Below are 25,366 nucleotides of genomic sequence, written 5' to 3'. Positions count from 1 at the left end.
TAAGCTCAAACCCCAAACCAGAGTTTTAGTGTTTTGCTCCATCATTGTCGGCCATTAAGATTAATTAAAACTATATAATAAAAAATAACAACACGAACATGTTCCGTTAATTACAATAATATCGCCAAAACTTGTTTCCTCAGTGCTCCCAAAGAAACTAAACTACGTTACTACTATAACCAATTAACCAATAACCATCCAAACAAAATATTAATTAATCTAGCTAAAACCTTTTTATTAGTTATTTTGAAACAATATAATGTTTTCATGGACTTAGAGGTAAAGACTTGTTGTGAACTGGCCGTCTTCTTCTAAACGTACGATAATCCATCGATAGATATTTCGATAGAGCCTTCTTCTCTTCTTCTTCTTCTTCACTTAATACTTTCTTCTCTTCATCCTTAGATTTTCCTGTGAAATAATAAGAAGATATAAACTATATTTAATACAAATCATCTCATCATAGAATCCTAGAGAGGTTTCGAATCTTTTCGTTTACTTTTACTTGCAACTAAAAACAAAATTCTAAGATAGAAATAGACATTGATAAACTTTTTCTTCTGACATAGTCAAATATTCACATGGTTGACTATAGAAGTGTGCTTAAGATATGTGAGTTTGCTAATTAATTACCTATTCCTAATTAAATGTCTAAATAATTTATATACTATTAAAAAAAAAAACTATCATTTCCAAATGATTGATTTACCTGAAGAAGTGACTCGAAGTTGTTCGCTTGAACCTTCATGAACTGTTGATGTCATCACCTATTCATTTTCAAAGGACAAGATTTGATTAGAAACTTGGACTCTTGAGGAGATAAAATACATATACACGTGCATGTACACTAATCTCTTACATTGACATGTTCACTAGAGATGATCATGAGCTTCCGCGACACCGTTTTGATAACGGTCTCTTCCCTTAGACCTGTAAAGTTGTAACTAAAGTCAGTTAATTCAATCGGTTAGAAAAAAACGTAGTTTTACTCTCCAGAAGCAAGACTACGTCTAAAGAAAAACTCATTCTAAATTTCTATAGATCACTTGATATTCAAAACTTTGTGGTTTTAAGAAATAGAAAGAAAGAACTTAATCACCTTTGCTAGGAGATGAGTAGCGAGGGTTGAGTTGTAGAGATGAAGTTGGAGTTAGAAGCAATAAAATGGCTAGTGCACAAAGCAAGAAGGTGACTCTAATTAGCTTCATATTCTTCAAAGTGAGTTTAGCTGTGATAAGCTTTTTTGTGCTATCTTTCTTCTTTCTTCTTCTCTTCTTTTATATCAACCAAAAGGAACTAACACACATATATGTATCTATCTGTCTATATATAATATATTAATGTGTCTTGTGAGATAGAGAGTGCACGAAACACAAAAGTGAGAGTTTCAAAAAAAGGTTGAAAGATACTGTTTATTAAAATATATATAGAAAAGATTTGATCATGTCAAGGATTAAAAAGGGGTTCACGCCATTGAGGCTCGTTCTCGGGGTTGTTTACTTGTTTGTATTGGGACAAACACAAGTTTGGCATCACACTTCATCAAACCCAATTTGTCGAGTCTTCGCCTTTCTGTCTTTTTTTGTCCCTATCTATTATATCCCACGTTCTTTGTATACTATTTTCCATCACCTTTTCGTGAAAAATATTCGTTTATCTTATCATCTTATACAAGATATATGTATAAAGAGAAAGATATAGACCCAACACTGAATCATCTTTTAGAAGTTGGAAACCCTTCACCATTCATTTAAATTAACTTGATGTATAGTTTTAGATTATTGGTTCTACAGAATCTCATGATGATCACAATCAATTGAGAATGCTAGATATATGCATGTCGTAATGATATCAAATAATACTTGTGTAAGTTGATTATGTTAAGTGCATGCACAATTATGATCCTAGATATTAGTACGTTTATATTTGTATCTTCGATAACGTACGTGTTTATTTCTTGAAATAGTTGATGTCTTTTTTTTTATATAGATTTCTTTTTCAAAGATTTAAGTTCAAGTTATATTGACATATGGTTTATGCGTGCTTCTCTTTGCGAGTAGGTAAGAATAAACAAAGTTGTTGAGATTATCACATCATATTTGCCTAAACCTTTTGCTCGTTTCTCTTATCTTTTCTCTCACTTTTTGGACATTCACACGCCTAAGTTACTTGCTTAAAACTGCTACGTACCCAAATAGGTGAAGATGAGAACATCACTTTAGTATAGTTTGTTACAAAACACATTTGGTAATGGCATCATTGAACATTGATCTTATCACGTCCAAAACTTTCCAACTCCAATATAGTCAACTAACTAAAAAACGTGTGTGGCCCAATGGTTTGTGCAAGTGAATTATATGGTTATGACTATTTCGTGACATAGTAGATATATTAAATCTAAATATAAAAGAAAAACTTAATTAATTTATCATAGTATATAAGTAAAATAGTAACAGCAGCGAGACAACGGTCTTGAAATCGCTGAGAGTCAAGACACATGTCTTGGAACATGGAAAAGAGGTTGACCCCAAGTCGCTGAAATGTTTGACCAGATGACATTGAATTGTGGAAATTACTTGAAACTAGAAATGATAGTACAAGTTTATTAACAAAGTGTACTATAGTTAATTGTAATATTTTTCTAGAAAGGATCATGTAGCTATTTGCCTATCTAGGTATAAGGAAAATATAAAACATGAATTTACAGTTGTTGATTTGAATAAAACAATGTTGCTCTTGAGTAAATGATTGAGTTCTTCTTTTTTAGGAAAATAGATGACTAGCTATCTAAACAATGGAAAAATGCATGGTTACACATGCTAAAAATATAATATTGTATACTCAATTATATAAATTACATATATTCAGGGCCGGTCCTATGTTAAAAGTGGCCTAAAGCATTTTCAAAACGTAAAGGGGAAAAAAAACTCATGAAAACGTAAAGGGGAAAAAAAAACTCATGAAGTACCAAAATCAGACTCGAACCTGAGATACTCTCTCTGTTTCAAAATATAAGATGTTTTAGAGAAATTTTTTATTTCATAATATAGGATGTTTTCAAGTTTCTATTCAACTTTTAGATTAATTTACTATTTTATATTATTCAGTATTGTTTCTGATTGGTTGAACTTGTTAAAAGTAAAAATTCTTTAATCTGTGTGCTTTTATTTTGAAACGGATGGAGTATTAGACATAACAAAAGATTACTGAATCATCAGACCAAACAGATTATTATGTAGTTTTGGACTTTCAGTTATCTATATCTTTTGTGGCCTAAAGCAAGTGCTTTGTTTGTCTTATGGACAGGCCGGGCCTGCATATATTACATGGTCACATCCATGAATTATAGGACATCATATGTTCAATACCATATATATATAATTTTTATACACTGGTTTACTAAATATGGCAAAGACTAGCGTTACTCCGGTGTTGACAAAAAAATTATTTTAAATTTTTTTTATATAGATTTATATTTTTATTTATACTATTAAAAACAAAAATGTATAATTAAAAATATATCATATATTCAATATCTTGACAATTTGTATATATCTTTAATGTATTCTTTCTTATCATAAATTGTTTTTTCTCAATTTAAAGCAAAACTAATAGTAAAATAAAAATCAATAATTATTATTTTCAAGATATTAAAATTGAAATTAAAACTGGAAATTATAATTAGTTAAGGAATTGCTTTTTTTACATTGTCAATTAAAAACATCAACTTATTATTTGATTTGTTTAAATACAACGTTTTCTTATTTAATAAAAGCAATATATTTGATTGTAAACAACAAAAACACACAATATTTATTTTTAATATATAGAAGATAGAAGATCCAAAATATTGATTTTGCAAAACAATATACTTGACTGTAGCAAAACTAGTAATATATATATGTATTCAAAATAATTATTAATAATTTTTATTTAACTATTAGTTTAGCTTCAATATTAAAAATACTAATTATAAGAATACATTAAAGATGTATATAAAATATTTAGTTATATAGTATAGAATATGTCTTAATTTTAAAAAACTATAAACTAATTAATATACCAATTTATTATTTTGGTTTTAAATAGTATACATAAAAAAAAATTAGAATATTTTTTGGTCAATATTAGTCAACGCTGAAGTCAGTCGAGCAGTATACTAGAATTCTATGTTTATGGTGCTGACCACATGACATTATATAGTTTATGCATGTGACCATGTAATGCATGTAATCTGTGTAGTAGAGGATGACATGTGTAACCATGCATTTTAGCATACTTAATGTAACTAACATTTCTTTTTTCTTTTTTATTAAGTTAAGGTCACAAATTCTTAAATTATTATATGTTTATGATGTGAGTGTGAATTTTTTCTTAAAAGAGTTTTGTGATCTCATTCTTGATTTGCTATGGTATATCATACACATTGTTGTGAGCTTATGATACATTGTTTTTAGCATCTTTGAGAGTTGAGAACTGTGCTATATATCCTTGTGATTGATTAAAAATTACCAGTTGGATTGGATCAATGTTTAAATAGGATTTTCAATGCAAGATTTGTTTTGTTTTCTTAGCTGGACATATTAGAAATCTGGAGATTTATCCTTAGAAAAGAGATGTATTCTATTTACAATGTAAAAAAAAACAGCTGACAGTAAATTTACAAGAGTTGATTGGTATTCTATTTTACTATTGGGATAACAAATTTACCATTGCTTTATCATAAGTTTGTAACCAAGCATCATAACAGTAAATTTAAAACGGAAACTAAACAAAACAATGGGTCTGATTGGTAACGTATAGAAAGCTGTACAAAAAAGCTGTAAGCTGGAACTGTAAACTTTTAGGGAATAGTGCAAAGCTGTAAACTTTTAGGGAATAGTGAAAGCTGTACAAAAACACTGAGAGTAAAGTTTTTGGTAAAGCTTTTGGTAAAAATTTTGTGATTGGTAAATATTAAAACTGTATATTTGTAAAGCTTTCAAAAACTGTCACCAATCAAACCCAATATTAAAAAAGTCCCATCAAAATGATTCTAATTTTTGAAACGGTATAATTTTATTTTTTGGTCTCATTTTGTTTTATTCGTCATATTCTATCTTTTTGTGTCGACTCTGCTTAATATCTCCTGTATTTTTGCATTATTTCATAATTTTTAATCGTTTTCTTATTTTTAAAAAATTATCATTTCAAATAACCAGTCTAATTTATAACAGAAAATGTCCTCATTTTTAACAAATTTTCAATGAATCATAGTAAAAAATTAAATTATGTATTATTATTGTATAATGTTTTTATTTCTTATCTAACTCTCAAAGTGTATTAACGATTTAATCTACAAGGGTACTATTACAGTAATCACCGGCGGATTTTAAATTAACTACAGTCACTCAGTTGAATCATATATATACACATTATTTAGTCAGCATTTTATTTTTCTAACAATTTAGGGTTTTGTGAAAAAAACCTTAACCGCCTCTTCACCAGCGCCGCCTTGGATCTCTTCAAAACTCCGATTTGTTCTTCTCAGGTAAGCAAGCTTCTTCGATCATCATCCTTTCTTTTTCCATTTCTTCGTTCTCTAAGGTTCGTATCAATCTTCGTAGAAACTTTTAATCGGAATCAATTTGTTTCATCGTGTTCGCTGTTGTGTAGAAATCTCTAAATCCGATTTCAGATCTCTAGATATTGATGTTTCCGTTATCGAATTTGTTGCTCATCGTGTATTTGATTTTGATGTTTTACAGAGGAAGAGATGTCAGTAATGGATGAATCAGGCATGTTCAAGGTTCAACAAACCATCGGAAGTGTTTTGTGTTGCAAGTGTGGTGTTCCCATGCCACCAAACGCAGCCAACATGTGTGTGAATTGTCTTCGTTCTGAAGTCGATATCACCGAAGGTTTGCAGAAGAGTATTCAGATCTTCTATTGCCCTGAGTGCACTTGTTACTTGCAGCCACCAAAGACTTGGATCAAAGCTCAGTGGGAATCTAAAGAGCTTTTGACCTTTTGTATCAAGAGGTTGAAGAATCTCAATAAAGTTAAGCTTAAGAATGCTGAATTCGTTTGGACTGAGCCTCATTCCAAGAGGATTAAGGTTAAGTTGACTGTTCAAGCTGAGGTTCTTAACGGTGCTGTTCTTGAGCAGTCTTATCCTGTTGAGTATACGGTTAGAGATAATCTGTGTGAGTCTTGCTCTAGGTTTCAGGCTAATCCTGATCAGTGGGTTGCTTCTGTTCAGCTTAGGCAGCATGTTTCTCATAGGAGGACGTTCTTTTATCTGGAACAGTTGATTCTTAGGCATGATGCTGCTTCACGAGCTATTAGGATCCAGCAGGTTGATCAGGGGATTGATTTCTTCTTTGGGAATAAAAGTCATGCTAATAGCTTTGTGGAGTTTCTGCGGAAGGTTGTCCCTATTGAGTATCGCCAGGACCAACAGCTGGTGTCTCATGATGTTAAGAGCAGTTTGTACAACTATAAGTACACTTACTCTGTTAAGATCTGTCCTGTTTGCCGTGAGGATCTTGTGTGCTTGCCTTCGAAAGTTGCTAGCGGCTTGGGAAACCTTGGTCCACTTGTGGTGTGCACTAAAGTATCTGATAACATCACTCTACTTGATCCGAGAACTCTAAGGTGTGCCTTCTTGGACGCGAGGCAGTACTGGAGATCTGGTTTTCGATCTGCGCTCACCAGCAGACAGCTTGTGAAGTACTTTGTGTTTGATGTTGAATCGCCTGTTGGTGAGGCGACTGTTGGCGGGCAAAAGTACGCTCTATCCTATGTCCAAATAGCCCGTGAATCAGACATTGGTAAGATGTTTTACGTCCAAACTCATCTAGGACACATTCTGAAACCGGGGGATCAAGCTCTGGGCTATGACATCTATGGAGCCAATGTGAACGACAATGAAATGGAGAAATACCGTCTGAGTGTGAAGAATGGGCTTCCTGAAGCAATTCTGATCAAGAAATGTTACGAAGAGCAGAGAGAGAGGAAGCAGAAGAAACCCCGTAACTGGAAGCTCAAGTCGCTTCCAATGGAAATGGAGGATTCAAGAGGCAGGGTTGATCCAGAGAAGACCGACAAGGAATACGAAGAGTTTTTGAGGGATCTTGAAGAAAACCCTGAGCTAAGATTCAACATATCATTGTACAAGGACAAGGATTACCAAGCTTCTGAGACTGCTTCGATGACAGATGGAGAAGGTGCACCAACTGTGCCTATTGAAGAATTGCTTGCTGATCTTGACCTCAGTGAGCAGGAAGAAGACGATGATGACGAGGAGGACATGGACGAGTAACAACTTCCTTTCTCCGATGCTCAAAAAGGTTTTAAGTTTGATCCCAAAACTTTTCTATGGTACTCTTCTTGTGTTTCAAGTTTTGCCCTTTAGCTATTACTTGTCCAAGTTTTGTTTTGAATGTAAGCTCAACAGTTTCTTGTTCTGGCTACTCCATGTGTTGAAAATTTCTGGCTATTGTACTTGGTTTGAAATTTTGATTTTGGATATTCGTAATTTTTACATAACAGAAGTTAATCTAAAAGACTCTTCATTGTAAAAATTATAATAAACGCATCGGCTACACATAAACCAACCATTCTGAAACCAAAACTTATATCCCCCCTAAAACTGTTAACCCAAAATAGTAAACTACCAAAATGCCAATTACACACACCAAGGCATGACTATAAATCACTCACCCAAAAGAAAAATAAAAGAGAAGAAAATTATTTACTTTCAGTACTGAAAAAAAGCACTCCAAATTTAAGAAAATATTGTAAATTTAGTAGATCTTTCTTCTTCTTCTGTGCTTCAAAGTAGAAAAGCTTTAGGACTAAATTTATGGAGGAGAGGCATCAAGAGAATCTACAGCAGAGAAGAGTGTGTCTCCATCCTCCTTTTTGTCTTCTCTTGTCAGCTTTTGCCATTCTTACAGGACTACTGTTCCATTCTGATTGCAATCTGCAACATACAATCACCAAAATTCAGCAAATAGGTTGATGTTTTGTATAAGTCTCACAAAGTGATGAGATGAAGACCCAAGGCAATACATAGGGAAAGCGAAGGATCTTCCACTCGTTGTGCTTGCATCAGATCGAACAGAGAGGCTTCCAGAATATGCAATTGGTCCTGAGTATGTTATGTGACCTGAAATTGAAACTGATTCTGCTGCAGAGAAACTTGTCTCTCCAAATCTGCTCGAGGAAAGGTTATCATCTTCGTGAGAGTTTTCCACTAAGCGGTTTTGCTGATGATTCTCAGTTTCAGGCTTCTCAGGGTCGTTGCAAGCTTTGTTTGGTTCTTGAGAGGTTGTTGTAGAAGCAGAGGAAAGCTTCTCTTCTGCTGTTTTTGGCTCCTCTGATTCGAGACCAGTGGTTTCTAAGCTTCTTTGTTCCTTGTCCTGCAGTCACACATGAGCAAGTTAGAAACTTTTGAATTAGATTAACTGAAACGTCATATGATGGTGTAGATTGATGAAATGTATTGCCTGAAGCTGAGGAGGAGAATGTTCTTCATGGCTGTTACCATTGTCGTTTTTGAGAGATTTTTGCTCATCTTCCCTTGAAAGAATATCTCCCAAGGTCACAGTTTCCCCTAAGACATTGTCCGATGAAATAGTCACTCCCTCCTTCAAATTCTCTTCAGATTCAACTTCAGGAGAAATTTCAGATGGATTTAAAGCAAGCGTGGGCGAGTCCTTGATTTCCTCTGTCACAATCAAATGATCTTGATCGTAATTGCTAGAACCTTCAGCATCAGCAAAATCTTCTCTTGAAGATTCTTCAACATCTTGGACTGTCTTATTACCATTACAAACCTCAGAAACATCAACCTTACTGTTGCTGTCTTCCAAGGACTTCGTTTCTGAAGGATTCACATCTGTTTTGTCTGATTTCTTCAATTCCTCTGAGGCACACTGGTTTGAGTTTGAGCTGGATTTTACAGAATCCTTCTCGCCAAATAAGAACTTCTCTTGAACAGGCACACCTTCATCCACACATATATCTTTGACGACATGGTAACCATTCTCCTTGTAACAAACAACAATCTCAGGTAAATCACAGGCGGTAACATTCTTGTCCATATAGAAAACCGGATCAAGTTTCTCAGGAGAATCCCCTCTAGCAGCAACACAATCATGACTAGTATCTCGGATTTGCTTCCTGGCCTCATCGGAGTCTCCACAAGAATGAGGTTCCAATATGTTTCCATCGTTCTCTTTATCCCATTCGTCGCCGCTTCTTGTATCATAGAACAACTCACAAACATTGCTGTTGGTCTTCCCGTTATCCGAAATCTTTACCTCTGCATCTTTCCAGTTCTCTTTAGGGAGTTGATGAGGCTTAGTAGTATCATCTTTGCAACTCTCTACCGAGTTACCAAGCGCGTGATCATTATCTGAAAACAGAAAGAACAAAATTTAATTCCATAGCATTTCACACACCATAGAAGCATCGTAAAGCTACAAAGCACTTAAAGATCAGAAACTAAAAGACTCTATACCTGCTCTCATCGTTCAAGAGAGTAGATCTTGCATAAAGAGAAGAACCCTTCAACAAAGCAGAGCTATATCTTCAAACACCAGTCGCGATCTACACGTCCAAGAGAATAAACTCTATCAAGCAGGATCCATAGAATGTAAGTTGACAAGAGAGGACAAGTATAAGATTACTTCATTCTAGAGGATAGAATCTATCTATCTATCTAGCTAGATAATCTCAAGGTTAGATACAGAAGCAACCTACATATGAGAGTTGTTCAACGAAGCAATGGGCCACGAAGATTGTGACAGAAACAAATCATAAGGCAAAATACATAACTGATAACTTAAACATAATGGTCAGTCACACACACATGTGAAAGATTCGTTTCTTAATTTCTTCAAGTCCAAAAACGAAACCATCATGAGGTTCAAACAGATAATAAAAACAGCAAAAAGATGCAATCAACCACTACAATGACCACTTTTCCAACTTTTTGCTAATTTAAAGAAAAAAATGTTTATTTTTTAAAAAGCTGAAACACACCATAATAATAACACGCAAGAAAAAAAAATTCAAAACTAGCTTAATCTAGATTACTTGTAACAACTATAAGAATGATGATTTATAGCAAAAATTTACAATCAATGATAGAGGATAAAAATCATGGTTACACAAATGTGGCAAAGTTTTAATCTAATAAGCAAGGAATGAAGAATCTTTTCACACTGTCGTAAGAAAGAGAGAAATCAAAAAAGGGACAAAAAGAAGAAAGCTTTAATTTTTATTTTCTTCACAAAGCTTACACAAGCTTTTGTTTTCAAACAGCTGCAATGCAATCAAATCAATCAAAATTTATAATTCTTTTATTAACATTATAATTTTCTCTTTCACAGGAATATCAAATAAACAATTGGAATTTGCAGAGAAAGAAGAATCTAGAACTGAAAAAAAAAATCCAAGTTGGATCTAACACAAAACAAAACTAATTAAAAAACAAAAAAAATATATATAAACTAGAGGAATATAAACAGATCTAACAACAAGAATCCAAATGATAAAAAGGTCTAAACATGAATCAAAAGATTAAAACTTTAAGAAGAATCTTATCATAGAACAGTGAAAGAACAAAACACAAACTACAAAAAAAAAAACCTTACTTGATCAGAGTTGATACAGAAGAGACTCAAACTCAACCCTCTTCCACCATTTACAAGGAAACAAAAACCCTAAGAAGAGAAGATTCCGAATCACTTGTAAGAAAAAAATCAAACCCTTTTGAATAGAGAAAAAAAAAAGCCAGATACTTTTTGGCTGTTAATACAAATGTAAAAAGGGATGTTCAAAGGTCAATTAAAAAATCACTATCTCTGCAAGAAATAAGAACACAGAGAGAAGAGAGAAAGAGATAACAAAAAAAACTTTTAAGTCTAGTAAAAAGGGAGAGAGGGTACACAATCTCTTTCTTCTTTTAATGCCTCCCCTCCCCTCCTTTGGTTTTCAAACATTAAATTACAAAACCAAACCAAACCCAACCCTTTCATCATCATACTAATAATAAAAATTCCTCAGCCATGGAAAAACAACATTTAATGCCCACCCTTTTAATTCGAAACCAAAAACAAAAACAAAAACAGAAACTTTTTTTATTTTCCCGGAAAAAAGTTGAAAACTTTCTTGAATCATTCACTTACCAATACACTAGAATCTCTTCATTTTTACTGAGGGGAAAAGGAAAAAAAAATGAAACTTTTATCGGAAAAATATTGAAAGGTCTCTTCATAATCATGAGATCATCAGCAATAATAAAAAAATAAAAATCGTACCTTTTCTCTGCCTCTGTCTCTCTATCGAGTGTATGAACTATTAGTGGAAAAGATTGAAACTTTTTTTTTATTTTTTCTTGGAGAAAAGGGAAAAAAAGATTGAATATTTTTTTTGGTTTTGGTTTGTTTTGATTTTCCCGGAAAATAAAGAGGCGGTTCAATAGGGGGGGAGACGAAGAAGAAGAGAAAAGCTTAAGGGAGCTTTGGAGAAATCGGATCTGTGAAACGGCACTGCTTCTCCAAAGAGAGTATTTTTCTCTTATGGATTTGACTTTTTATTTTGTTTGTTTGGAGGATTCAGATTTATATATAAACAAATGAAAATATAAAGTTTTTGGGATTTATAGAGAAAACAAATGAAAAGTCAACTATCTGCCAAAAGAATTTGGTTTAAGCGGTTCATATTTTTTTTGTCTCTTCTTCTCTTCTCTCCATTTTATTTCATTATCTGTTTTTAAAAATAATTCTTCACATAGTGTTTCTTTTTTTATTCTTTGATAATTTCGAAATTTGTGTATTATTATGAGTTTTTTTAGTCCTGATGAAAAGCGTTGTACAATTTGCTGTTTTTATTTTTTCAAAAAAAAAAAAATCTTTACTTTATTATAATTAATGGTAGTTAGTTAGTGGTTCATATAAAATCCATGAAAATGATATAGACGTGAGTTCTAAGTCACACCAATCTTTTAGTTTCATAAATTTCTTATTGCCACATATTTATTATGGTTCCTATAGATAGATATATGTGTAAATGAAAGCATTTTAAAAAAAAAAAAACTGTAGTATCCAAAATCTCTGTTCTAGTCAAATATTTATTTTAAATGGTTTTTTAAAAAATTATGATAAAGGCTATTAAATCTAAGCTTTGTAGCTAAACCATAGTTTAAGCTACATATACAAGAACAGCTAGTTTTAGTTTATTTATGCATTAAACCGAGGATGTAGATTATCTTTGTTACGGTACGTCGTGTTACAAATTACAACACTCGATAGACGTAATATTTTTTAATACTATATTGTTAACCAAATTGCGTTTTAGGGATTGGGGAAAGAGGATGATTCTCGAAGGTGAAAACAACCACAGCTGAAGTGACGCGTGTGCACCAGATATTACCTGTGCAGGCAGCTAAACTAATGTAATAGTATTAGTAGTACTACTAGTAGATAAAGCTTACTTCGTCGTGTTATGTTGCGTACGTGGAAGAGTCGTTTAAAATAGTCCCACAGCTAATGAGTACCGTACGATCTCTGCGTGTGCCAGCGAGTTTATTAACTGTTCTTTTGCTTATCGACGGCTATGTTTCGTTGGCTTACGTTAAAATGGCCCTACGTTTCATCCTTCGTTTTAGCTAACCTATGTATAATTACTATAATTTCAAAAATTATTGTTATGCGGTTCCAAGGCTTGCTTAGTTTTAAATAGTAGTTGTAGTTGATTTCTTCTTGTGTGTGATAGACTGATAGCTATGTAGCAATGTAATGTTTTTAATAAACCATCTTTTTTGTTTGTTTTGATATATGAATATTACGGATCGAAAATTTATATAATCCACTTCCTTTTCATAGATTTAATATTTTAGAGTTTTTATTGGATCATCGACTAGATTATAATAAATATGTAGCGGAAGCTCGAATTCATTATCTAATTTTATTCTTTCAAAATATGGCTTTGGATTCTACCTGTTTAAACTATCTCATTTGCCGATTTGCGGATGAAGAGTCGATATCATAGATGACAGTTTGAGTAATATGCTATTTTATGAAAAGAAAATGAAAGGTTTTTAAAAAGTTTTTACAATATGTTGGATGAAGAAGAAAACAAATTTTTTTGTCAGGGCTAAATATAGACTATAATATGAATGCTTGTTCATATTTCAAAACTATATTATCTCCTTAAACTTTAGGTTGGGGGAGGGTTTTGGATTCAAATAAAATAAACATGACAATGTTAATTAATAGGTGCATGCACTAGATCATGTCATGTATTATTATATATTCTCTATAAAATGCGCAGAAGTCACGTTATTTTCAATTCCCCAGATTCTACGTGTTCTATATAACTTATCGGAAATTCATATATACAAGTTCTTTAGAATTGATGATTTTGTAAGTTCTTATTTCAAAGCACATAGTTCAAACTATAAAACCGTAAGAAAATTATATATATGTTATATCATAATACTATTGAACCACGTACCAAGGTACCAAAGTGGAGCAAATGATAATTTCCCATCTTCTTCGAGGAAACGAAGCAAAAGAAACAGCACTAACAAAAGTGCGAGTATGACCAATGTATAATTGATGTAGTTGATGTTTTTTTTTTTTGGGTGAAGATTGATTTTGATCAGTGGATGTAAATGAATGAAATGTCATTGTTTATTTTTGGGTTAACCCTTCAGAATTTTTTTTTCAAGTTAACATTTATTTGTAAAAAAGCCTATGAAATAGAATGCAGTGAGCATGGAACGAGATTCAGAAGATGGTGTTCATCATTTCATTATTTTTGGGCATTAGCTATAACAAAGAAAGATGTCATCTCTCCTTGAGATGTGTTGTTGGGAAGCGATGTAACAGATGGATCGCAGCCATTGATTGTTTCAAAGTTTATTGGAGTTTCGTCAAAAGAACGATAGCCAAACAAGACGATCATGTAAAGAAGAAGACGAATAAGGAAGATAATAGATTTGATAATCTATTAGCGTGTAAGGCTTACAAAGAAAAGCAGCGTTTATTTCACTTGTTCGATTGTGTTTCTTCTTCTTAACTTTTAATCATCTCTTTGTTAGATGTGTAAGTCCTAGAAATAATGATGTAATCTCTGTTTCAATTTTAATAAAGTAAAGTAAGATGTTAAAAAAAAAATAGAATTCAGTGAGCAGTATAACCTTTATGTGTATCTTCAAAGAGTTAGTACAGTCACATTCATTGGTGTTTTTAAATTTGAAAGTGGTTACTGAGGGTTATACTGCGCTTTAAATTAGATTTTTGGGGTTAATGTACTTTTTAAAAAGTTAAGGGTAAACTTACAAAAAATAAAAGATATTTGGAGGGTTTTTTTTTGAGTTTATAGAAATCCCTTTAATTTTCCTTACTTTTTGCTAGATTTTCAAAACAATTTGTAAATCTTCAATAGTTTAACCAAATACATTAATTCTGGTATTGAAATTTTGTGAATCTTCAGACAAAGTTAGGAACCATAAAACTCAAAAAGAATTTTCAATCTAAAACTCAAGTAAAGTCAACCATGCCACTGACTAATAGAGATAAAAGTGACATTTCTTTTCTTTCCAAGTTCTCAAAAGTCTCTCAACTATGAAAAGAGACAAAAACAAAACTCAACTCAGCTTCTGTTTAATTCTACATTTCTACTGTTTTTTGTCTTTTCATGTTTTATTCTTCTTCTATCTAAAATTGAACTATAAAATGAGCTTACAGATGAATATTAATCTCAACTTAGTCAAATGAGAGATCCTGAATAAACCATAACTCAGATCTTAAATATGGATCTCACAGTTTATGTGAAATCGTTTGGCTTCCCAACATTGATGCTCTCTTCTGCCAAGAACTCTGTAATGGCCTTCCTTTGCCATCCTTTGAAGCTCCTGAAATACAGAAAACAAAACCTCAACTCATAGTCCATTTTGAAGATCAAACAATATATTAGGAGGAAAATGAATTTAGACTTTACTTTTGGTCAAGATGAGCCAAGATCTCGCCTCCGGGGAATGCTGCTTTAGTAGCTTCAAATGCTGCCTTAATTGATTGTCTCCAATTTCCACCAATTTCATTCTCTCCAGGATTTGGTTTGGTTTGAGTTGGCTCTTCCATTGGTAACGAGTATCCAGAAAGCAAATGGCCTACCCAAATATCATCTTTCCTGATGAACGCAGAAGTAAAACAATCAGACAAAGCACTGCTTCAATGTTGTGATCGCACAAAGCAGAGTTCTTGACGACAACTTACAAAACTATATCCATGTGACGAGGAGCATAATGACCACCTCCAATCCCTAAAAGAACCTTCCTCTTTCCAGTTTCACTGTTCCACCAAACTATCCACATTAGTTACGACCGATACTACTTTTTTTTTTCTTTATGTCGAGGTAATGGTCAAGCTACCATATATATACCTGTTCCAGTTCCCCACTGCATCACGACCTCCTAGCCCAAGTCCTTCCCACATTAACTAATCGCAAAACACAATTGATTTTTACTAAATGTAACCAAGCTTATAGATATTGGCAACAACATTAACGTATTCTCATGAAGAAAAGATATAGACTAAAATCTACTAATCTACTGGCAAGTGATGAGCCTCAAACTGTTGTAATCACTCTTGTTAAACATAACGATGACTACAAGCAAACTTTAAAACCCCAAAGAGGTATTATATAATCCACATGAACCAAAAAGAAACAAGAACTTACAAGAGCCATGACTTGAGCTGCGTCTTGTCTCTTCCAGTATTCATCTGTACTTCCTACATATACACAATAAGTAATGATCAATTAGAGCCTCGAATTCTCAACAACCACGCGTTAATCAATCTCAGAGATCAGTTCAATCGAGTTTAATAAATTCAAAATGGCAAAATGTAATTCCAACTCCACCAAATTCAAACACATGAAATTGTCTTATTTCAAGAAAGCATAGAGCTTTTCAATTCAGACAAAAGGAACAAAGCAGAGAGCTCTCACCAATCTCCAAGAACATTGTTGGTTTGTTAGTTATTGGTCCATGATGAGTGGCTTCCAATGTAATCTACATCCACACAAAGCAATTTGCATTCTTAGTATATAAACCAAACTTCAATTTCAAGCATAAGCAAACTCATGAGGACACAAAACAACAAAATACCTCAAACTCAGGAACTAAACCATGAGCTTCAGCCATTTTCTTCAAGAGACGAAACCATGGACCAATTCTAGGGTTTGGCAACGCCGCCCATCCAGGCTTCCCACCCTGAGGCGGTGATTCACCATCCTTTAGATGAAGCACTCCTACACTTTTTGTCAACCAAAACATCCTTCAGAACAAAAATCATAAACCCAATTCGAAAGTTTGGATTTTTACATACCAATCGGATGAACAGTTAAAGCAGGACGATTCGAGACGGCGGTGTGACGGCTGAGGAAGATGACTTCATCAATAACTTCACCAGTAGCTTCTTCCCAACGTAAATCGAGATCGTCTTCTTTAACTATAGATCCATCGTGTTGAATCACTCTCGCTTGCTTGTTTGTGAAACTCTTGATGTCCTGCAAAAAAGAACAGAATCAGACGACGAGATAAAGGTTGAGACTTTACCGGCGGAGAAAGCTTGAAAATTTACCGGCGGTAAGGTAGGTCCGGCGGTCCAACCGGGCATGGCGAGAAGCGCCGCCGCGGGATTGATCGACGCAGGATCGGAGGTGGTGGCTACGATCAGTGTCACCATGTTTCGAGTTGTTACTGTAACGCGACAATTGGCGTTTAGCAGCGATTGGATGGGAGTTGCGTTTGTTTTGAATCTGTTGTTGTGCGTGTGGAGGAAGCGTATAACGTTTCGGCCGCTTATTTTCAAAATCATGAATTGAAAACTTTTTAGCTTTTAACTTTTGGAAAGGTGTTTTAAATAGTTTTGATTTTGTTTGGTCACCAAGCTAAAGCTATTTTACGTTAAGAGAAGAAAAAAGTAACAAAATTGGAATTCAGATGGTGCTGCCCAGGATCGAACTGGAGACCTTTTGCGTGTAAGGCAAACGTGATAACCACTACACCACAGCACCTGATGTCATTTATGGTCTCATTTAGTGTTTAACTATAGACTAAAGTATCACGCACAAATAAACCCCTTCAACTTCGAGCGAGCATCGGAGAAAGCAGACAGATGTTGAGTTGTTCATCGGCGTTCCAAAGAGTAGCCTTTATGCTCATGGCTCCCAAATTAAAACCTCAGCGACTCCATCAAAGTATGTATACACACCCAGACCCATACTCCTGCACTCTTATTCATGAGCTTTTTATTTAAAGAGTAGATTCGTAACAAGGGTTTTTGGTATTTTTTTGTTTGTGTAGTTGCAGAGACTGGTGCTGAACAATTGGTTAAGAAAGCTAGGACGATGACTACTGAATCCTCCATGAAAGATGCTTTCTCTACTTACGCTGATTATCTCAATAACTTCGTAAGTGTTTCTTTGTTAAAAAGATTGAAACTTGCATCATGGGATTAAGTTATTTAGGGATGATTTGTGAGGCAGACAATCAAAGTAATGATCTTTCTGATTGCAACCTTCGATTCTTCTGTTATTTTGAGTCGAGGGTGGGTTTTGTGTATTGGTCCTGTAGTGAATTTGGAACTTTGAGTCCTTGACTATGATGAAATTGAGTATGAAGGAGCATGCTTTTATCTTTTGTAGAATGAGAAGCGAGAAAGAGTGGTGAAGGCAAGTCGTGATATCACAATGAATAGTAAAAAAGTTATCTTTCAGGTTCACAGGTAAAGAAATCAAAGCCTCTGTTGTTTTTTGTTTGTGTTTATCAAAGATTCTGTTTGATTTGTTTTTTGTTTTACAATGTTATGTTATGTGGCAGACTCAGTAAAGACAACAAAGATGAAGTTTTGGAGAAAGCAGGGAAAGATTTAGAAGCTGTGAGGGATCAACATTTTGCCCGGCTAATGAGAGAGCTTCAAGGGACTGATTTTTGGAAGCTGAGACGAGCTTATTCTCCAGGGGTCTGTAAATATATATAGATTCTTTTGGAAACCATTTTGGCTTATGATTTTGACTGATATGTTGTGGTTTTGGGTTACTTTACAGGTGCAGGAATATGTTGAAGCTGCAACGTTTTATAAGTTCTGTTTGTCTGGGACGCTATGTACTCTCGATGATATTAATGCAACGCTTGTACCGCTAAGTGACCCTTCTTTAGAGCCGTTGCAGATTAATATCCTTGACTATATTCTTGGGGTATTTTAGGCTCTCTTGATTTATGGTTACTGTTAAAGATTTGTTCGCTATAGTTTGGATTTCTCAGTTGTGTTTGATTACTTTCACAGCTTGCTGATTTGACTGGAGAGCTAATGCGAATGGCGATTGGTCGAATATCAGATGGTGAAATCGAATTTGCGCAGCGGATTTGCCAGTTTGTTCGACAGATTCATAGGGAACTTATGCTAGTTGTGCCAAAGATGGATGACAGTTACGACATGAAGTCCAAGATGGAAGTGATGCTTCAGAGTGTGATCAAAATCGAGAACGGTATGCACATATTTTTACATTTATAGGCACCAATCAATGTTGTTTTTGTGACTCTTTATTGTTTGTTTATCAGCTTGCTTCAGCGTTCACGTGAGAGGATCAGAGTATATTCCACTGCTTGGAGATGATGCGCCAACATCGTACTTATTGGGAGCTGCTGATGTCGAATGATTCGAAGGAGTGCTCGTCTCTCAGGACACATTTCTAGTTGTTTAGGTTGGCATGTTTGCGACAAGTAGAATCTTCAGAGAATTTTAGCCACTTTGTGCTTTTGAGGAACTTTAAATCTCTCTGTTGCAATACTTTGAAAAATGAATGGTTAGAACAAAGATGTAGAACTTTTCGATTGTTGAAAGGAAAGCTTATTATAAATTGATTACATTTGGAGCTAAAGTCTAATGAATCTAGCAATTACTTTAATATTCAAGTGAAATAAGCTTTTCTCGATCTTTCGCAATCCAGAAAGTACATTTTTTGGTTCTTGTTGTTTGTTTGTGCTTAATGAGGAAATACACAGATTCTTATCTTATTATAGTTTGACATTTGCTATGAGAAGCCATAAATATTATTTTGGAGGAAAATAATTAAAGTAAAGAGATTGAGTTTTAAAAAAAGTTCTCCTATTTTAAGATATTCATAATCTAGTTATAAATAGAGTTATATGTGTTTGTAAGCATTCTGTGAAAACAACGTTATAGTCTATGACAAAATCCAAAACCACTCTTTCAAAGTTATTGGCAGACGCTAAATTTAGCCAAGAATGTGAGGAGTTGCTGTCTTCTCTTCCTAAAGACAGAAGCTTCTTTGCCGAGTATCTCTATCAATACCAAGGGTTTTGGTACCCACCAAATCTCTTAGAAGGTGTTCTATACAGCCAGAAGCATTTTCAGGCAAGAGATTCAGACATCATCCTCGTAAGCAGTCCTAAGTCAGGTGCAACTTGGTTGAAAGCGCTCGTCTTTGCTCTGATTCACAGACGTGAATTCCAAACCCCTCTAGAATCCCATCCTCTGCTTGATAACAACCCTCATTCTCTCGTGCCCTTTATCGAAGGTTTCCAGTTCCACACTCAAGATACCTCTCCTAAGATCTTCTCCACACACATTCCTCTGAGGTCACTCCCTGAGTCCATTAAGGACTCGTCCTGTAAAGTTGTGTACTGTTGCAGGAACCCGAAAGATGCTTTTGTCTCGCTTTGGCATTTCGTGAAAAGTTTGATTCTCAAGGAGATGGTTGGATGCACAATGGAGGAAATGGTGAGTGGGTTTTGCAGAGGGTCAAGTGTTTATGGACCCTTTTGGGATCATGCATTAGAGTACTGGAAAGAGAGCCAAGAAAACCCGGACAAGGTACTGTTTGTTATGTATGAAGAGATGAGAGAGCAGCCTCGTGATTGGGTGATTCGGATCGCTGAGTTCTTGGGATGTTCTTTTACAGAAGAAGAGATAGAGAATGGAGTTTTGGATAGTATCATAAAGCTGTGTAGTCTTGAGAATATGAGTAAATTGGAGGTTAATGAGAAAGGCAAGTTAGTGAATGGAATGGAGACTAAGGCATTTTTTAGGAAAGGTGAGATTGGTGGATGGACAGATACTTTACCTCCTTTATTAGCAGAGAAAATTGATAAAACCACTGAGCAGAAACTAATTGGTTCTGGTTTTAGATTCTTTTGCTAAGAATCTGCTTTAGTTCAACTCATTTCTCAATTTATTGATTTAGACTTTAGTTGGTTTAGCATGCATCAATACAAATAAGGTTGTTGAGTTATTGTAATTGACCGAACTGGTCTGTTAACAAATAAAACTGATGTAAATTTTTTTTATTTAGGTTAATAGTAAAATATGACGTTATATAAGTGTTTATCTTTTTCTAAGAAATAGTTTTGACTAAAAAGGACGTTACAATGTAAAAAAAATTTGTAACGGATGTGTTCGGGGCATTTTCGGACTAATTTTCTTCAGAGTCTATCTATATAAATATGGACTCTTTATTTTGGTTCAGCAGATACCTTCAGCGGATGTCTTTTCGTAGATTCTATGATATATTTGGAAAATTAGGAATGAGAAAATGTTTAGTAATTTGGATTTTAACCCACTAGTGATTTTACATTTAGCGGAGGAGGAAGCTAATCTTAGGCTTTTGGCGCAGGATGAGGTTGTGGGTGATCCTATACATGGTGGACTTCGGTCGATTTCTGGTCCTAGGGTTACTGTTATTTCTATGGTAGGTAGATATGTAACCAGTTTTCGATGATTTGTGGATGGATCTTGGAAGGCGACAGACCAGTATGATTGCAGAGGATGGTATTGCATTTTTCCGAAGGGAAATCTTCCACCATGGGTACATCTAATTTTTGCTGGCTTTTTTTCACGAATTTGACTCTTAGCAACTCCTATGTTCGAAGCCAGATGTTGTCTAATTAAACCACGAATTACAAATGTCTGGAAGAGCGCCAGGTACAAGAAAGAGTTGATTGCCCGAAAGAGGGCAGCGCAGCGCCTCGCCTCAAAACGCAAAGCATAGGAGTGTGATTTGTCGTTTACCTTCTTTTGCGCTCCTGCACGCCGATTCCCCAGAGTTGTATAGCTATAGAACTCAAATCCTGCTTTGAAGGTTCCCCTTCGAGCATGGGTGCTTCTCTGCGCCAAGGAAATCCGGATCTCTCTACATACTATACGAACATGAAGACTCTTTTGGAACAATTAAATGGAACTAAATCAGTACATCGTATCCATAGGATTGGGGGTCTCTTCCTGTCCTGAAGAAGCAGCTCTTTGCCTTTCTGCTTCAAAGAAAGAGTCACTCATCCATGCAGAAGTAGAAGCTCTAATTTGGGCAATGCGGTGTATGATTGGCGCAGATAATCGGAATGTTATTTGTTTTATAGATTGTTCAGACTTGGTGAAGATGGTGTCTTCGCCTCCTGAGTGGCCTGCATTCAAGTCTTATTTGGATGAGATTGAAGTTGATAAGGATGAATTTCTCTCCTTTTCTTTAGTCTTACTTCCCCTATCGCATAATGGTAACGCGAACAAGTTGACGCGCCGTACTAGAGTTGAGTCACAACAAATGACCTATATAAATGTTTTTCCTTTCAATTGGCTCGCTTGAGCTGAGTAAAAAAAAACTTAAAAAATATTTGACTAAAAAAATTTGGTGTTTATTTGAGAGTCTCCTTTCATTTGTTTTGTTTTCTTTTTACATGCACTTCACGTGTCAAAAAAAAAACATTATACGTGACGTACACTTCACGTGAATGATGTGTTTGAATGTTGTTCCACCGAAAATAATATCTTTGGACCGAAGAGAAATTGGAAGCGTTGTAAAACCACACAAACATTATCCTCATAGATGCACTAAGAAGAGCTTAAGAAATAGAAAGAACAAAAAAAAAGAAAAAGATTGGAAGCATTATAAAACCACAAAAGCTTTATCCTCATACTTGCAACAATTTTCAAGATTTGATTGATCTCTTAACAATGTCATCATCATCATCATCAACAGTTCATGCTTTCTTGGGAGATGAGCTGCTGACACAAGAAACAAGAGATCTGATCTCTTCTCTTCCAAAAGAGAAAGGTTGGTTAGGGAGTGAAATGTATCAATTCCAAGGATATTGGCACACACAAGCTCTGTTACAAGGACTCTTGACCTGTCAAAAACGCTTTGAAGCCAAAGATTCCGACATTATCCTCGTCACCAGTCCTAAATCAGGTACTACTTGGTTAAAAGCTCTTGTCTTTTCTCTCGTTAACCGACACAAGTTTCCAGTTCCTTCTTCTGGTAATCATCCTCTTCTGTTTACCAATCCGCACCTTCTCCTACCCTTCTTGGAAGGAGTTTACTACAAAACCCCAGAATTTGATTTCACTGGGTTGCCTATTCCAAGACTGATGAATACGCACATAGCGCATCGTTCGCTGCCCGAATCCGTTAAGAGCTCGTCTTGTAAGATTGTATACTGTTGTAGGAACCCTAAGGACATGTTTGTGTCCTTTTGGCATTTTGGGAAAACGCTAGCTCGTGAGGAAACCACAGACGCAGAGTTTCCGATTGAAAAAGCGGTAGAAGCGTTTTGCAAAGGGAAGTCTATGAGTGGACCCCTTTGGGATCATATATTAGAGTATTGGTATGCAAGCCGCGAGGATCCAAATAAGGTCTTTTTTGTAACTTATGAGGAGCTCAAGAAGCAGCCCGGAGTTGTGCTTGGGCGAATCGCTGAGTTCTTGGGATGTGGTTTTACTGACGAAGAAATAGTGCAAGGCAAAGTAGAGGAGATTGTGAACTTGTGTAGCTTTGAGAGTTTAAGTAATTTGGAAGTTAATAGACAAGGGAAACTACCAAATGGAACAGAGTCTAAAGCTTTCTTTAGAAAAGGAGAGACCGGAGGATGGAGAGATACTTTGAGTGAGTCCTTGGCAGCGGAAATTGATCGAACCATTGAAGAGAAGTTTCATGGTTCTGGTCTGAAATTTTCTTCTTGAATCAATCTTTTAAACTTGTTCTTGTTCTTGTTCAATTGTTTTTTGAATGTTGTGAGTTTTTGTTGTTTGGTGTCAATGTTTTTGTTTTTGAGTTTTTCTTCTTGTTGTTTTTTGTATGAATAAAATGAATCGGATTATTCTATGTCTGTGTGTTTGTCTTTTAACTACCACTATAGATTCGGATTATTCTATTCTTGTTCAGTCGTATTTGACATTTTCTTTAATATATGGAAAATAAATGTTACAAGTCCTTTATACAGTATGTTTTAACTTTTAAGACAAGAACATATAACTGAAAGTCTGAAACAAATATTTAAAAAGGGTAAAGGGTTTATAACCAACTTATTGAAATCTCAAACCGGATCCTCTTGGTTTATATTCCACGATCTCATTATGGATTTTCGCCATAATCAGTAAATCACTCAAATTATGATATTGAATGCAAAACCTAAACAATAATTTCGTAAAATGATAGTGTTGATCAAAAAAGCTGCTGGACTCACCCTTTCCAAGACAAAGACTGTTGAAGATAAGATATACATATGTAAATTTGTAAATTTGTAAGGCCGAATTATTCAAAACATCACAAAAAAAAAAAAAAAAAACTCATACATCTTCACCTTTTTACTCTCCTCTCTTTGTGGTCACATAGAGAGAGAAAAATTATCACATGTGATTCGTTTTAAAATTACATTACTAAATTTATTCAGCAAAAAATAAATTAATCAGTAATGAAATGTTTGTATTTAATACAGAAGGTTAGTTTTTAAGATTGAATTGAAATTGTTGATCAAAGAAAAAAAAAATCGAAATTCTGAAATCGCTCATGCAACTCGCAAGTCATGTCATGTTGGTTTCTCTTTTTGACTAGTTATATTAAGACATTAAGAGTCGTGATTCTCCTTCTTTCATTTTTATACTATTCTACGTGCTCTTCAAGTAAATGATGTGTTGACCACTCCACCCAAAATAATATATTTGGACCAAAAGAGAAATTGGAAGTATTGTCCGATTTACTTGTAGAGCAAACTTCTCATACATGTATAAAAACACATAAGCATTATCCTCATAGATGCAATAGAGTTTAAGAAATAACTCTAAACAATGTCATCATCATCAGTTCCTGCTTACTTGGGAGATGAAGATCTGACTCAAGAAACAAGAGATCTTATCTCTTCTCTTGCAAAGGAAAAAGGTTGGTTAGTGAGTGAAATGTATCAATACCAAGGACGTTGGCACACACAAGCTCTGTTACAAGGAATCTTGATCTGTCAAAAACGCTTTGAAGCCAAAGATTCTGACATTATCCTCGTCACTAATCCTAAATCAGGTACCACTTGGTTAAAGGCTCTTGTCTATGCTCTCCTTAACCGACACAAGTTTCCAGTTTCTTCTTCTGGTAACCATCCTCTTCTGGTTACCAATCCGCACCTTCTCGTGCCCTTCTTGGAAGGAGTTTACTATGAATCCCCAGATTTTGCTTTCTCCGGGTTGCCTTCTCCAAGACTCATGAACACGCACATATCGCATCCTTCACTACCGGAATCCGTTAAGAGCTCGTCTTGTAAGATTGTGTATTGTTGTAGGAACCCTAAGGACATGTTTGTGTCCTTATGGCACTTTGGAAAGAAGCTAGCTCCTGAAGAAACCGCAGCTTATCCGATCGAAAAAGCGGTTAAAGCGTTTTGTGAAGGGAAGTTTATAGGTGGACCCTTTTGGGATCATATATTGGAGTACTGGTACGCAAGCCGAGAGAATCCTAACAAGGTCTTGTTTGTTACTTACGAGGACCTCAAGAAGCAGACCGGAGCTGAGATGAAGCGAATCGCTGAGTTCTTGGGATGTGGTTTTATTGAAGAAGGAGAAGTGAGAGATATTGTGAAGTTGTGTAGTTTTGAGAGTTTAAGTAATCTGGAAGTTAATAGACAAGGGAAACTACCAAATGGAATGGAGACTAAAACTTTCTTTAGAAAAGGAGAGATTGGAGGATGGAGAGATACTTTGAGTGAGTCCTTGGCAGCGGAAATTGATCGAACCATCGAAGAGAAGTTTCATGGTTCTGGTCTGATCTTTTCTTCTTGAATCGATCTTTTAAACTTATTATAATGTTTTTGTTGTGCTTTAAGTTATGTTTTCTTCGATCCCGTGAGAACTTTTTCTTTTATAAATTATGTTGTTTGTGTTTGTTGTTTTTCTTTTACGAATAAAATAAATCATGTATTCATGTTTGCGTTTTCTTTATATATTAATTAAATTTGTGTTTTTTGCCGCACCCTATCACTGTTAGATTCGGATTAGGACACGGCACATGCACTGTAAGTAATTAGTAT

General features: G+C 34.8%; 7 protein-coding genes, 1 non-coding gene and 1 pseudogene across 10 annotated transcripts; 5 read left to right on the top strand and 4 right to left on the bottom strand.

Moving 5' to 3' along the window:
* On the bottom strand, nt 28-1,373 carry LOC104710297 (probable root meristem growth factor 8). Its single transcript, XM_010426879.2, has 4 exons — nt 1,100-1,373; nt 860-930; nt 710-767; nt 28-411 (listed from the first exon to the last, which is right to left on the bottom strand). The coding sequence occupies exons 1-4, from the start codon at nt 1,206-1,208 to the stop codon at nt 266-268; spliced, it is 384 nt and encodes a 127-aa protein (XP_010425181.1). The 5' UTR covers nt 1,209-1,373; the 3' UTR covers nt 28-265.
* Nucleotides 5,420-7,512, top strand: LOC104710295 (annotated as a pseudogene).
* LOC104710296 lies at nt 7,537-11,724 on the bottom strand. 3 transcript variants are annotated; one of them, XM_010426876.2, is made up of 6 exons: nt 11,313-11,724; nt 10,647-10,715; nt 9,509-9,597; nt 8,493-9,403; nt 8,056-8,405; nt 7,537-7,966 (listed from the first exon to the last, which is right to left on the bottom strand). In XM_010426876.2, exons 3-6 carry the CDS (start codon nt 9,516-9,518, stop codon nt 7,861-7,863), a joined length of 1,377 nt encoding a protein of 458 aa, XP_010425178.1. In that variant the 5' UTR covers nt 9,519-9,597; nt 10,647-10,715; nt 11,313-11,724; the 3' UTR covers nt 7,537-7,860. The 3 variants fall into 3 exon arrangements, with proteins under 3 accessions (XP_010425178.1, XP_010425180.1, XP_019085928.1); XM_010426878.2 differs by lacking the exon at nt 10,647-10,715; XM_019230383.1 differs by lacking the exon at nt 11,313-11,724 and having other exon boundaries at nt 10,647-11,150.
* LOC104710293 (D-aminoacyl-tRNA deacylase) lies at nt 14,564-16,895 on the bottom strand. The gene is made up of 9 exons (XM_010426875.2): nt 16,644-16,895; nt 16,389-16,569; nt 16,169-16,311; nt 16,009-16,072; nt 15,739-15,791; nt 15,442-15,497; nt 15,276-15,350; nt 15,001-15,189; nt 14,564-14,914 (listed from the first exon to the last, which is right to left on the bottom strand). Exons 1-9 carry the CDS (start codon nt 16,878-16,880, stop codon nt 14,827-14,829), a joined length of 1,086 nt encoding a protein of 361 aa, XP_010425177.1. The 5' UTR covers nt 16,881-16,895; the 3' UTR covers nt 14,564-14,826.
* Nucleotides 17,007-17,079, bottom strand: TRNAV-UAC. The gene has a single exon. It is a non-coding gene; the product is annotated as a tRNA-Val (tRNA).
* On the top strand, nt 17,172-18,924 carry LOC104710292 (translin-associated protein X). Its single transcript, XM_010426874.2, has 7 exons — nt 17,172-17,262; nt 17,369-17,475; nt 17,710-17,789; nt 17,885-18,026; nt 18,112-18,261; nt 18,351-18,552; nt 18,626-18,924. Exons 1-7 carry the CDS (start codon nt 17,181-17,183, stop codon nt 18,721-18,723), a joined length of 861 nt encoding a protein of 286 aa, XP_010425176.1. The 5' UTR covers nt 17,172-17,180; the 3' UTR covers nt 18,724-18,924.
* Nucleotides 19,254-20,316, top strand: LOC104714945 (cytosolic sulfotransferase 13). Its single transcript, XM_010432408.2, has one exon. The coding sequence runs from the start codon at nt 19,254-19,256 to the stop codon at nt 20,226-20,228; it is 975 nt and encodes a 324-aa protein (XP_010430710.1). The 3' UTR covers nt 20,229-20,316.
* On the top strand, nt 21,870-23,237 carry LOC104710291 (cytosolic sulfotransferase 12-like). Its single transcript, XM_010426873.2, has one exon. The coding sequence runs from the start codon at nt 22,032-22,034 to the stop codon at nt 23,034-23,036; it is 1,005 nt and encodes a 334-aa protein (XP_010425175.1). The 5' UTR covers nt 21,870-22,031; the 3' UTR covers nt 23,037-23,237.
* LOC104710290 (cytosolic sulfotransferase 12-like) lies at nt 24,073-25,262 on the top strand. The gene has a single exon (XM_010426872.2). The coding sequence runs from the start codon at nt 24,141-24,143 to the stop codon at nt 25,116-25,118; it is 978 nt and encodes a 325-aa protein (XP_010425174.1). The 5' UTR covers nt 24,073-24,140; the 3' UTR covers nt 25,119-25,262.

The sequence above is a fragment of the Camelina sativa genome, chromosome 9 (assembly GCF_000633955.1).
Source record: "Camelina sativa cultivar DH55 chromosome 9, Cs, whole genome shotgun sequence".
Classification (NCBI taxonomy): domain Eukaryota; kingdom Viridiplantae; phylum Streptophyta; class Magnoliopsida; order Brassicales; family Brassicaceae; genus Camelina; species Camelina sativa.
The sequence above is the reverse complement of the archived record's forward strand: the minus strand, read 5'-3'. Positions and strand labels throughout refer to the sequence as shown.